Below are 13,430 nucleotides of genomic sequence, written 5' to 3' on the forward strand. Positions count from 1 at the left end.
CGTGGCATGAAGTAGATAGATGATCTAGAGTTGGAGCAAGTGTTAACACACACACACATATGTATGTATGTATGTATGTATGTATGTATGTATGTATGTATGTATGTATGTATGTATGTATGTATGTATGTATGTATGTATGTATGTAGGTAGGTAGGTACGTAGGTACGTACGTACGTACGTTGTTGTTCTCGGTCTGCATAACATCAGGGATAACATTCTCCCTTTTCGGTTATAACATACATCAAGTAATACATATGAAGGTTGATGCTTTGTTAGGCTCCTAATATTAATTATTATACTCCGATCCTCTCTCATAACTCCCAGTAAATATATACTCCCTCCGTCCCAAAAGTAAGTGTAGTTCGAGAATTCAAAATTTATCCCAAAATAAGTATAGTTCTTGTTTTCCAATACAACTCTATCTCTATCTCTCTCCTCCTCTACCCCTCCTCGTTTCATGTGCACTCTACTTTTTTAACCCCTTCTTAATTCTCGTGCCCAACTTCTAAAACTACACTTATCTTGGGACGGAGCGAGTATACTTTTACAGTTATTTGAACTGATGATCCGATGATCCGCCAAAAAGTAGCTCTTCCAATCCTAACCTTGTGATATATATGCACCATTTGATGCGAAGATAGATGACTTATATGTATTACCAAGAAGCAGAGGGTAAAGAGTTACATACATGGTACTAATAAAAACAACACAAAGTTAGAGGATAATGAGTCCTGACCAAGGGAAAATGAAAGGAAGTTGCACTGTAATAAGTGCAACATTGGGGATAGGATGAACCTTAATTTCTACAAATACGAGAATATGATATATATATATATATGGTCACTACTGGAAAATAAGCCCTTAGTACCGGTTGAAAACCGTCCCGGTTCTTCCGATACTAGGAAACCTAGACTGAAAGTCTCGACTTTATACACCGGATATTTTATCTGGTGCCTAAGGCACCCTTAGGTACCGGTTGGAAAGACCAACCGGTACCTCAGTAACCACCACGCTGACGCAAGGTGGCAGTCGCTGAGGTACGAGTTGGTCTTTCAAACAGGTACATAAGCATTTTCTCCCCCCTTTTTCACTAATACTGTTATTTTTGAATTTATTATTACTATTTGTGTTTGCATAATTGCTATGCGTACCCGAGCTATACACTATTTTGTAATTAATCTTTAACATTGGATGGTGGTAAGATTATCCTAGGGATGCATCCGGTGATACGTAGAAATGCATGCATGACGTAAAGGAACGATGATGCGCCTAATTGATCTTTGACATTGATATATATATATATATATATATATATATATATATATATATATATATATATATATATATATATATATATATATATATATATTGAAGAGTTTAGGGACCCGGGGTGCACAGCGGGCTGCGACTTCGTCCGGGCTGCCCAGGAGCACAGTCCCAACCGGTGGGGTAGTCGGCCAAAGCATGGCTCGCATCCCCGACCTAGGGGACGATCGGGGACTGGGTCTGTACCACGGCTCCGACTTAGGTCACCCGGCCAGGCTCGCTTGACGGGTGTCACTATCCCCAACCGACAAGGCCGGGGATAGCCAGACCCTGCGTACTGGCGGGCTCCGGGAGCAGGTGTGGCGGATAACGATGCACGCTGGGGTCAACTTGCCGTACAGGCCAACCACTCCCTCCATGGGGGTTACTGTCAGACCCGGGGCTATGGGACTATGTACATAACGTAGTTTAAACAGGACTAAGAAGTAAATCCCGTTTTATCTCTTATTTATGTTATTCTCTACTCGTATGAGTAAGAGATAAAGCTAGTCGGTACAGAAGAAAACTACTCGAGTTATACTCGGGTACGATTCCTTGGCTACTATTGGGCTAGGATTCGTGTAACCCTGACCTCCCAAATATATATGGGGGCAGGGACCCATTCAAAACACAACATCAACACTCAAGGCAATACAAACCACCACACAGGACGTAGCGTATTACGCACCTCGCGGCCTGAACCTGTCTAAGTCTTATGTTCCTTGCACCTTCGAGTTCCTGATCTCGGCGTCTCCTCACCTAAACTTACCATCTCGGGTATACCCCTCGGTGGGCAGCCGGTAAAACACCAACAGCTGGTGCGCCAGGTAGGGGAGCGCATCGAAGATCCATCGGCGAACTCGATGGCTTGTTTCCAGTTCACCAGGTCAGTACCTTCTCAGGGTACAACGTTTGTTTTTAGCTCATGGGTCTGTGTTGCAGATGGTGCGGGCAGTTTCCGTCAATTCCTCATCGACATGAACCTGAAAACTCCTACGGCGGGTTCTCATAGCGACCTCGACAAGTTCGTTGATGATCTCGACGACTTGTCCATCCATGGATCCGCTATGAGGAACGAGGAGGAGTCTGCTTCTGGCATGACTTCATCCAGCGCTGCAACAACCTTTCTTGGGTTGGACTCGTTCCAATCTGAGGACTCGCGTAGCCGATCACGACTCGGTCTACGCAATTTGGCCACTGATCTCCAGGAGGCTGATATCTCCGAGTCCCTCTCCACATTGGAGGAGGACTTGGACACACTACTTCAACTCAGAAAGCCCGAAGCCACCACATGTCGGGGGACTTCGGGTTGTTTCGGTGCCAATGGTCTGATGATCACCTCTACTCCGGAGGGGCGTTTCGTGCATTGGAAGGGCATGAAACTTCTGATCTACTTAAGACCGAAGACCGACTTGTGGCACATCTCGAGCTTTTGCCTTTTCAGGAGGGCAAGCCGTTAGCCACCGTGGCGGAGGAGTCGACCGAGCTAGTCGACGCGGGCTCTAATGAGCTCATCTCACGCCAGGTGCTGATGGCGGAAGAAGACGAGGATGATGGCAACTTGCCCATCGTTGAATTTGATGCGGTATCTGAAGATGAGGCCACAACCAACGCCGGCGATGAGAATGACGCCGATCGTGAGGCACGGAGGACCAGGAACAGAGCCCGCGCAGCCCGCCGAAGGAGGGTCAATGAGCGCATACGATCTATGCATCGCGAGCTTGACGCCGAATTTGCTGCCGTAAGCGAGCGGGGCTTTAGAACTCCGGTGGCCAACATCGCCAGGGTTACGGCTATACTCGAGCGCAGTAACGATCCAAACGTGCATCAAGCACTTCGTTACGCACAGAGGCCTTGGATTCAGCTTGATCAACAAAACCCGGCGTCTACCCTCAGGGAGGAGCGCGTGGGCGAAAGTCGAAGCCAGGCTTACAGTCGAACAGCAGGCGGCCGTCCCCGACCTTAGCGCAGCAACAATAACGACAATGCTCGTGGAAGCTAGGCCCCTGGTGGGAGGCAGCAGCCACCTCGAGGGGGTAACCCGCGACAGGCCAATCATCGGCCTCCTCCAGAAGACCTGTATCAATGAAGGACGCGATGCGCGGTCCGTAATTGATTCCAGGCGCAAAGAGCGCTAAGTAGCTGAGACAGAAGGTACTGACCGCAGTGACCATTTTCCATCTTTCTCCGCACGGTTTAGTAGTTACAAGTACCCTGAAGGCTTCAAGCCGATCGGCATCACCAAGTATGATGGTAAGCAAGCTCCTCAACAATGGCTACGTTGCTACTCCACCGCCATTGAAGTCGCAGGGGGCTCCAACATCACCAAGGTCGTCTACTTCCCGATGACTTTGGACCCTGCGCCGCTCACGTGGTTGGAGAGCCTCAGCAACAACTCGATCGACTCCTGGGAATGTCTCAAGAAGGTCTTCATCGACAACTTCCAGGGGCGATCTCTCGTGCAGGTACTCATCACAATCTTGCTCAATGTAAATAGGAATGTAACGAGCTCCTACGGTCCAATACACGTCGTTTCTTCGACGTTCGCACTACCATTGCGAATATCTCGGAGGAAGACATCATCGACTGCTTCTACAACGGCATCACCGACCCAGGCATCTACAGAGATTTTGGGCGGAACAGACCGAAAACTATTGCAGAGATTCATGACATGATGCACAAGTGGTCCGAGCAGGAAGAGAAGATGCAGGAGCAGTTTCCGAGGTGCAATGATAGCAACCTGAGGCGTCCAAATGACAACCACAACGACAAGAGCTAGCGGGACTATTCAGGTCCATCCCAAAAATGCAAGCCAGATGATCTCATCACGGCTGTGATCATCCCTCGCGAGGCAAGAAGTCAATGACGCAGGAAGAGTTAGAGAAGCTCCTGCAGAAGAAATGCCCATGGCATCTAGGTGCCAATCATGCGGCAATTGATTGCTACCACCTCCGGAGGACATTCAGCAATCCCAGTGGTGGCAAGAAGAACAAGAAGCCAGCGGACAAAGAACCCAAAGATGACGACCAAGCGGACCAAGCTCACAACACGAAGTTCTAGGATGCTTCAAAGACCATCAACGTCTTCTTCGAGGGAGATGGAGACTTCGGTTCCAGGCGGGAACAAAAACTGCTTCTCTGGGAGATCATGTTCGTCGAGCCAGCGGCACCGGGCCACTCCGCTGGTCAGAGGTGCCCATCTCGTTCTCCCACGATGATCAGTGGACAAGCTTTTCGGAGCCGGGTAAGTTCCCCCTGGTCCTGGATCCGGTGGTGGCAGAAGTCAGGCTCACCAAGTTGCTGATCGACGGTGGGAGTGGTCTCAACCTCATCTTCGCCAACACTTTGAGAAAGATGGGTCTGGACTTCACGAATATGCTGGTTTCAAGTAAATCTCCTTTCTACGGCATTGTCCCAGGTAATGCGGCGCACCCACTTGGCACGGTGGTTCTTCTAGTCACCTTCGGCACGAGGGAGAACTATCGTACCGAGCGAAGTTGCTAACTTCGAATCTTCTTATCATGCCATACTGGGCCGCCCGGCACTCGCCAAATTCATGGCAGTGCCACATTATGTTTATCTACTTCTCAAGATGCCAGGACAAAGTGGAGTACTCACTCTCCGAGATGACTTGAAGAAGTCATATGATTGCAACCAGGAGGCGATCCAATATGCTTTAATTACGTGCGTGCCAGATGCTTCAGGGGAAGTATTCGCGGCCGCACAGCAGCTCTCCCTGGATGGGCTGGAGATTCCTTCGAGAAAGGCCAGCAAGTCGAGCATCCAGTCAGCTGGTGACATGGCCCTCAAGTCGATCCAGCTCCAGGAGGGTGACTCATCCAAGACCGCCGTCATCGGCACGGGCTTAGATGAGAAATAGGAACTCGCGCCCGTCAGTTTCTTCCGGGCCAACCGAGACATATTCGCGTGAAAACCAGCGGATATGCCAGAGTGCCCAGGGAACTGATCGAGCATAGTCTGAATGTACACCCACAGGCTGCGCCCAAAAAGCAACGCCTTCGACGATTTGCTCACGACAAGCGTGAAGCAATTAAATGGGAAATAACTAAACTCCTCGCGGCTGGCTTCATTAAAGAAGTGATTCATCCAGAGTGGGTAGCTAATCCCATCCTTGTAAGGAAAAAGAATAATGAATGGAGAATATGCGTTGATTACACCGATCTCAACAAGCACTGCCCAAAAGATCACTTCGGGCTACCGCACATTGATCAAGTCGTCGATTCGACGGCGGGTTGTATACTCCTCTGCTTCCTTGATTGTTATTCAGGATATCACCAGATTGCACTCAAGGAGGAAAATTAGATCAAAACCGCGTTCATCACCCCGTTTGGGACGTACGCTTATAGAACTATATCTTTCGGGTTGAAAAACACAGGAGCAACCTATCAGCACGTGATTCAGATATGCTTTGCTGATCAGCTGCATCGGAACGTTGAAGCCTACGTGGATGACGTGGTTGTCAAGATCAGGAATCCCGACGGCCTGATTGCTGACTTGGAAGAGACGATCAGCAGCCTACGCAGGTTTTGGTGCGAGCTCAACCCAACTAAATGCATTTTCGGAGTACCATCAGGGAAATTGCTTGGGTTCATCATCAGCAACCGGGGAATTGAAGCCAACCCTGTGAAGGTTTTGGCCATCACTGATATGGGGGCTCCGGCCACAATCAAAGATGTGCAGAAGCTAACAGGCTGTATGGTAGCCTTGAACAGGTTCATCTCCCGACTCGGGGAGAGAGGGCTACCCTTCTTCAAGCTCCTGAAGAGCCAAGACAAGTTCCAGTGGACGGAGGAGGCCGAGCGAGCCTTGCAAGACCTGAAACATCACCTCCAGTCTCGTCCGGTCCTTACAACACCATTGTCGAGAGAAGATCTACTACTCTATATTGCGGCGACAACTCATGTTGTCAGCAGTGCCATTGTAGTCGAGCGCAGCGAGGAAGGCCATGCGTTTGGAGTGCAGAGGCCCGTGTACTTCATCAGCGAGGTACTCTCCGAATCCAAGGTACGATACCTGGCAGTTTAGAAACTCTTATATGCAATTCTAATTACATCGAGAAAGTTGCACCATTACTTCGACGAATACAAGATCACTGTGATTATGGACTTTCCGTTGGCGGATATTCTCCATAATCAAGATGCCACGGGGCGCATATCAAAGTGGGCAGTGGAACTGGGGCTTTGTCTATCGACTTCAAGCTACGCACTGCAATCAAATCTCAAGCTCTTGTCGATTTTATAGCTGAGTGGAGAGAGAATCAAATTCCAACTCCAGTCGACAAGCCAGAGCACTGGACCATGTACTTTGATGGGTCTCTTAAGATTGATGGCGGCGGTGCTGGAGTACTATTTATTTCTCCAAGAGGCGAACAACTGAAGTATGTCCTCTAGATCCTTTGGGAGGTATCCAATAATGAACCCGAGTATGAGGCATTGCTTCACGGGCTACGTTTGGCGATATCACTAGGCATCAAGCGACTACTTATATATGGCGATTCACTTCTTGTCGTTCAGCAAGTCAACAAAGAGTAGGACTGCAACAAGGAGACAATGCATGCTTATGTACAAGAAGTGCGCAAGCTGAAAAATAAATTTTCCTGCCTGGAGGTTCATCATGTGGTACGGGAGCATAATGTTGGCACAGATATACTGTCCAAGCTAGGATCCATCCGTGCACAGGTTCCAGCAGGCGTCTTCATCCAGGAGCTGAAACAGCCATCCATCAAGTTCTCACCTCAGGTAACCACTGATGCTGGCCTTCATCAGCCTGATCGGGAGGTTATGACGCTTGGAGAGGACTGGAGAGAGGCTTATATCAACTTCATCTGGGATCAAAGACTGCTCGCGGGTATGGACGCAAGAAGCACAGAGGCAGCTCGTGTCATGCGCAAAAGCAAAGGTTTCATCCTAGTCAACAGTAAGCTCTACCGGCGTGGCGCACGATCAGGGGTGCTCATGAAGTGTATCACGAGAGAAGATGGCTACGACATACTGCGGGATATACATGAGGGTGTTTGCGGCAACCATGCAGCTTCAAGAACGCTGGTGGGGAAAGCATACAGAGCTGGTTTCTAGTGGCCCACCGCAGTGTCCGATGCTGAGGACCTCGTGCGGAGATGCCAAAACTGTCAATTCTTTGGCAAGCAATCTCACGTCTCAGCTCACAGTCTCATCACCATACCGCCATTCTGGCTGTTCGCTTGCTGGAGCCTTGATATGATTGGGCCCGTCACAATGGCGCCAGGCGGTTTCACCCATGTATTGGTGGCTATCGACAAGTTTACCAAGTGGATCAAGTACAAGCCGATAGCCAAGCTCACACCAGATCGAGTTGATGATTTCATCTCTGATATCCTGCATCGTTTCGGCTTTCTGAACACCATCATCACAGACCTGTGATCAAATTTCACGGCCAACCAGTTCTGGGCGTTCTATGAAAATGCGTGCAACGAGGTCAAATATATCTCTGTTGCACACCCAAGGGCCAACAATCAAGTCGAGAGGGCAAACGGCATGATAATTGATGGCCTCAAGAAAATACTCTATGATGAAAACAACAAGAAAGGAGGAAAGAGGATACACGAGTTGCCACATGTCATCTCGGGCTCAGGACTCAGCCGTCCAAAGCCATAGGACAAACACCATTCTTACTTGTCTACGGCTCCAAAACCGGCCGACATCATGTGGAAATCCCCAAGGGTTGAAATGTACAATGAAGGTGAGGTGGATGAAACAAGGCAGTTAGAGCTCGACTCTGTCGAAGAGGCTCGCTGCACCGCTCTCGTTCAGTCAGCACGATACCTGCAGGGAATCCAGCGATATCACGATCGCAACGTGAGGGAACGGTCGTTCAGTATAGGTGATTTGGTCCTACGTCGCATCCAAGACGAGTTCGACTTACGCAAGCTCAACTCAAGGTGTAAAGGTCCGTTCATCGTCAAGCAGGTTACAAGACCGGGGTCGTATCGACTACAATACCCCAAGGGCCAAGATGTCCCGAATTCTTGGAACATTCAGAACCTGCGCAAGTTATACCCATGAGGAAGCGTGCGGGGATAGCTGTTCTCCGGACGCCTAGCCAGCCTTCTTCTTCCGAATCAATTTGGAGGCTACGTATCACAAAATTCGGAATGTAAATTTTTCTGGTAAACAGACGGAGGCTACGACCATTTTCATATTTTATATAAATCGACTTCTTGTCATGAGTTTTGACGGAGGCTACGGCCACGTTTATGTTTGATCGACTTCTTGTTATAAGTTTTGATGGAGGCTACGGCCACGTTCATACTTTATAAGAATCAACTTTCGCCATGACCTTTGATGGTCGTTTGCGATGATGATTGCATTTTTCCCAACAAGTTCGATTCGTTCGATTGGTTTATACCTAACTTGTTGGACGGGCTCATATGAGGAGCAATTTCGACTACGCCAAGAGTCGTTGCACTCGGGGTAGTTTCGATTTTCTTGCCATAAGCACGGCAGTCATGCGACGAAGCTCGCGTTCTTTCCTAACTGGTTAGACCTTCTCGCGTTCTTTCCTAACTGGTTAGACCTGCTCGTTCGGGTTATACCTAATTTGTTGGATGAGTTCCTACTCGGAGCTACTTCGACTACTTCCAGGGTCACTGCACCCGGGGTAGTGTTTACTACTTAGCCTTGGCACTAGATGAAAATTCAGTCATAGGGCACATATAAGTGGAGACATCAAAGAAAAATACATACAAGGAAACGAGTACTTGTTTTTACATCTTAATCCTGCAGTACACTCTTTACTATCTGTTCTGCTACAGGTTGGGCTTCTTGGAGGTACTCCTTGAATTGTTCTTCAAAGCACTCCGCAGCCACACCTGTGCAAATGCCTCTAGTCGAGCCTCCGGCCAAAAGGATTTTACAAAGGAAAGAGCGTGGCTGACACACGCGACCGGAGCTTTAGTGAGGAAATTGACGACCTTCTGCGGCGCTCCGAGAAGTCGCTCCAGCAAGGGCCGCCTGCCTGCTTCGCCATCTTCTTGTGGGTCCACCAAGTCCACAAGCTTCTGGGCGGCTCCCTTGAGGTCCTCCAGCTCCTTTTGCTGCTGCTCCTTCTCCTCGCCTAGCGTCTTGATCTGCTGAAGGCAATTGGCAAACTGTTGTTCAGTGTCAGCGATTACCTTCTGCCGTTTCTTGATGTCATCTGTGTAGCGATACAGCATATTCTTCACATCAGTAAGCATCTCTTCTTTATATGTTAAGATTTTTCTAAGCTCTGCGGTGAAGATATTTTCAGAACTCAAGATAAATTGTTAAGTGAAAGTACTTGAGGGAAGAAAGGGCTTACCTTCTTCTATTCTTTGAGTTGCTCCTGGAGCTTGGAGTTGGCCTTCTCGAGATTGCGGAGATCGTTCTTGACGAGCCACGTCTCTCGAGTCCGCTCCAGCTTCAGCTTGTCGAGCTCTCTCTGAAGATAAATGTTCTTTGTCTTCTCTTCGGATATGCATTTTTCTTTTGCAGCGAGCTCCTGGTTGCCACTCATGACCGCTTTCAGTTTTTCAGTCTTCTTTTGAGAGTGCTTGATCACATCCTGCATAAGGGGGAAGATTAAGACAAGCAACTCGACAATGTATACTGGCAGAAGAGTAATCATATCTTTCCAGGGTAAACTTGTACATCTCTTTGGAGATCTTCTTGAAGTATCGGATGTTGTTCTCCGTCAGGATCGGATCATCCACTAGATCTGTGGTGATGATATTTTAGTATCCGCTCCCAGCCATTAGTAGCTCGCCAGTGCTCCTTGAGGTCCCTGCGGCTTCTTCAATAGATGGTTGTTGGGTACCTGCAAGTCAAGATGCATTCAGTACATAATGTCTATGGTCTAAGCAGCTAGCCGTGGGCGGTCAGACACTTACTTGTGCCATCTGCAAAAGTGGCTTTAGTGGCCTCGACTTGTTCCTCACCACCAGCTCTGGCTTCGGCTTGCTGGGGCTCGGGGGGTGGCAGGTCAGGCAGTGTTGTGTCCGCCTCGGGGGCTGGTTCCTTTGGCGCGGGCTCCTCTGGGGCTGGTGGCTCGGGTGCTAGGGTAGCTGCGGCAGGCTTTGGCTTGCGCCTCATGTCACTTGCAGATCTAATGAAGCAGAATTAGTTATATTGTTACACAAGTCGAGCAGAATAGAGTGTTCATTATGCAAGAAAAGATCTATACTTACAGTGAAGAGTTCTTCATGACAGTTTTCTTTACCCTTAGAGCCCGTGGTGTTTCAACCACGGTACTCGTTGCTGGTGGCGGGGTCACACCAGCTGGTGGCACGGTGCCCGCCACGGCAATGGTAGCCGTTCCGGTCGCGGTAGTCGATGGGTCCGTTCCCACTTCTTGGCGCTTGGGGTCGGGAGGACAAGCAGATGGACTGCAAAAGGATAGTGTTAGTGTGCAACAATACCGATATATGACAACTCAACAAGGCAGCATCTTCATATCTAGAGGACTCGACTACATGCGCTTTCCGTTTGCGCACTACCCGACGACCCTGTGGGACCAAAGGCAGAGTTTCGGTCAACTCCACGGATGGTCCGGGGGAGTTGTTCCTTCTCGCCTCTCCTTCGGCTTCCCTTTCCACCGGGGGCTCTCGCCTTCAGTGGACTCGCTGCCGGGAAGAGCCTCGACTGCTTGAGCCCTCTTCGCTTCGGCTGCGGCGCTGGGGAGAAGGTGGTCCGGTCGAGGGATATCGGGTTGCGGTGGATAGCTCCGGTACAACTCTGTGTGTCCCTGCAGAAGATTTTCAGTTAGCAGTGGCAGAACATCAGAACTCATTTTAAACAAAAAGTAGTCGAATACTTACCGGTTTCGAAGGATTTTGCGCAGAAAACAACTGCAGGACATAGGGAACGGCATCCACGTCCAGCAGCACTCGCCTGACATGGATCAGTGCGGCATCGTCAGTCAATTCTTCTGCACACATCCGAGAGGGATCTTCAGTGTCTATGTACTCGAAGCCTAAAGTATGGCGTTGTTGGATTGGCTGGATTCGGCGCTTGAAGAAAGAAAATATTATGGACGTTCCGGTCACCCCTATTTCTTTGTGAGCTGCTATGATGGCTAGCAACTCGTCGACTTGGTCCAGGTCTGCTCTGGAGAGCTCGGTATTCCACTCTGGCCTCACGAGAGGGGGTTTGCCGAATTTTTCAGGAAGTTGGGGGGGCATGGTTTTCGATGTAGAACCAGTGGTTCTTCCATCCAGGAATGTTGGAGGGGAATTTATAGGAAAGGTACCTATCGCCGGCTTGCTATCTAAGCTGGATGCCGGCGCCCCCTACAACAGATAGGTTTTTGGCTGTGGGCTGTGGCTTTATCCGGAATAGGAAGCGGAAAAGATCCCAATGGGGTTCGATTCCGAGGAAAGCTTCGTAGAAATGGATGAAGATGGCAATATGGCAAATGGAATTCAGGTTGAGGTGATGGAGCTCAAGCCCGTAGAAATAAAGAAGGCCACGGAAAAAAGAGCAAGAGTGGAGGGCCAGACCCCATTCGGCAAAACGGTAAAATGTAACGATTTCGTCTACATTTTCCATGGGGAAAGGTTCACGAAAAGAGGGGCGCCAGTTGACAAGACTCTTGTATTGGAGCAAACCCTCGAAAACAAGTTTTGAGATCGTTGTTGGAGCACTTACTGTGAGTCCACTCCCCAGACGGCGGCTGCGACTCCTTCTTCTTCCCATCCTTCTCGTTGGATCTCTTGGGCGCCATTTCTGGATCCGCTCGCTACGAGTTGCTCGAGGGCTGCGGAGAAAGGGGCGGGGAGATTTGGTTGGATTGGGGTTCTCTAAGGGGGTGAAGGCGGAGTGCGGCTCTGATTGGGGGATTTGGAAAGCTCTTGGTGGATTGCAGATTGGAAGCGCAGATTTTACTCAGCGTTACCGCGGGGTTAAATAACCAGCGGCCGGATATAGTTTTACTGTTTCGAAGTTGAAGAGTCGTTTCAGGGAATATTCGGAAGATGAGGTGTTATTTGGTGGATTGTTTAGATAAAATATTCGATTAATCATTTTTTCAGGGTTAATTGTTCCGAAAAAAGGGGTTTTCCGAATTCCGGATCTAACTTCCACCATTTGTACCATCACACCAGTTATTTACCATGAGCATATTTTTTCACTGCATGCCACGACTTTTGGATCCTTATTTCCAAACCTGGGAGATTTGGATTCAAAGCTCGGGGGCTGCGGGATACGTGGCATCGACTACTTATTTTTTTGAATTTATTTGAAAAGTAAGTAAAGAAGATTCAAGACTAATGTGACCCTCAGCCTGATTCTCCAATTCAACCTAAGGCTCGGAGGCTACTCCATATGGAGTGTGATTTTTCAATCACACACCATACCAAAGAAGTAATTTGGAGCAAGAGCACCTCATAGCTTCGATGCAGCTAAGAAAGTACTTGAAGAAGAACTTCAAGATGGAGCTTCAAAAGAAGCTGAAGACTACTTCGAAAGTACTTGAGAAGCCTGCAGTACTCAGCTACGAAGAACTCGGGGGCTTGTCAGACCCGGGGCTACAGGACTGTGTATATAACGTAGTTTAAACAGGACTAGGAGATAAAGCCTGTTTTATCTCTTATTTATGTTATTCTCTACTCGTATGAGTAAGAGATAAACCTAGTCGGTACAGAAGGAAACTACTCGAGTTATACTCGGGTATGATTCCTTGGCTAGTATTGGGCTAGGATTCGTGTAACCCTGACCTCCTGGATATATAAGGGGGGCAGGGACCATTCAAAACACAACATCAACACCCAAGGCAATACAAACCACCACACATGACGTAGGGTATTACGCACCTCGCGGCCCGAACCTGTCTAAGTCTTGTGTTCCTTGCACTTCGAGTTCCTGATCTCGGCGTCTTCTCACCTAAACTTACCACCTCGGGTATACCCCTCGGTGGGCAGCCGGTAAAACACCGACAGTTACAGTCCCCCTTGCTGCTACAGCAGGGGAACACTATTCCACCTGCCATTCCTCACGAGGGGACAGGGTGCAACACCATCACGATACGGTGGACACGCATCCATTATGACGGAGTAACAAGGCGTAGCGTCGGGACGGAGCATGACTGTCATACTGTCCGTACTTATTGGCG

At 49.0% G+C, this 13,430-nt stretch overlaps 1 protein-coding gene across 1 annotated transcript; it reads right to left on the bottom strand.

The window, feature by feature from the left end:
* Positions 1–10,117: 10,117 nt before the first annotated feature.
* Positions 10,118–11,250, bottom strand: LOC112896793. Its single transcript, XM_025964923.1, has 4 exons — positions 11,140–11,250; positions 10,819–11,066; positions 10,671–10,707; positions 10,118–10,139 (listed from the first exon to the last, which is right to left on the bottom strand). Exons 1-4 carry the CDS (start codon positions 11,217–11,219, stop codon positions 10,118–10,120), a joined length of 387 nt encoding a protein of 128 aa, XP_025820708.1. The 5' UTR covers positions 11,220–11,250.
* Between the last annotated feature and the right edge of the window lie 2,180 nt (positions 11,251–13,430).

The sequence above is a fragment of the Panicum hallii genome, chromosome 6 (genome assembly GCF_002211085.1).
Source record: "Panicum hallii strain FIL2 chromosome 6, PHallii_v3.1, whole genome shotgun sequence".
NCBI classification, from domain to species: Eukaryota; Viridiplantae; Streptophyta; class Magnoliopsida; order Poales; family Poaceae; genus Panicum; species Panicum hallii.

What these genes read in the sequence shown, in the direction of transcription:
- LOC112896793 (XM_025964923.1), bottom strand. Translation starts at nt 11,219, where the DNA reads ATGTCAGGCGAGTGCTGCTGGACGTGGATGCCGTTCCCTATGTCCTGC. An exon ending in TGGTCCCACAGGGTCGTCGG is followed by an intron (nt 10,708 to 10,818) that starts GTAGTGCGCAAA and finishes ATCCTTTTGCAG; the next exon opens with TCCATCTGCTTGTCCTCCCG. An exon ending in CCGACCCCAAGCGCCAAGAA is followed by an intron (nt 10,140 to 10,670) that starts GTGGGAACGGAC and finishes CTTGACTTGCAG; the next exon opens with GTACCCAACAACCATCTATT.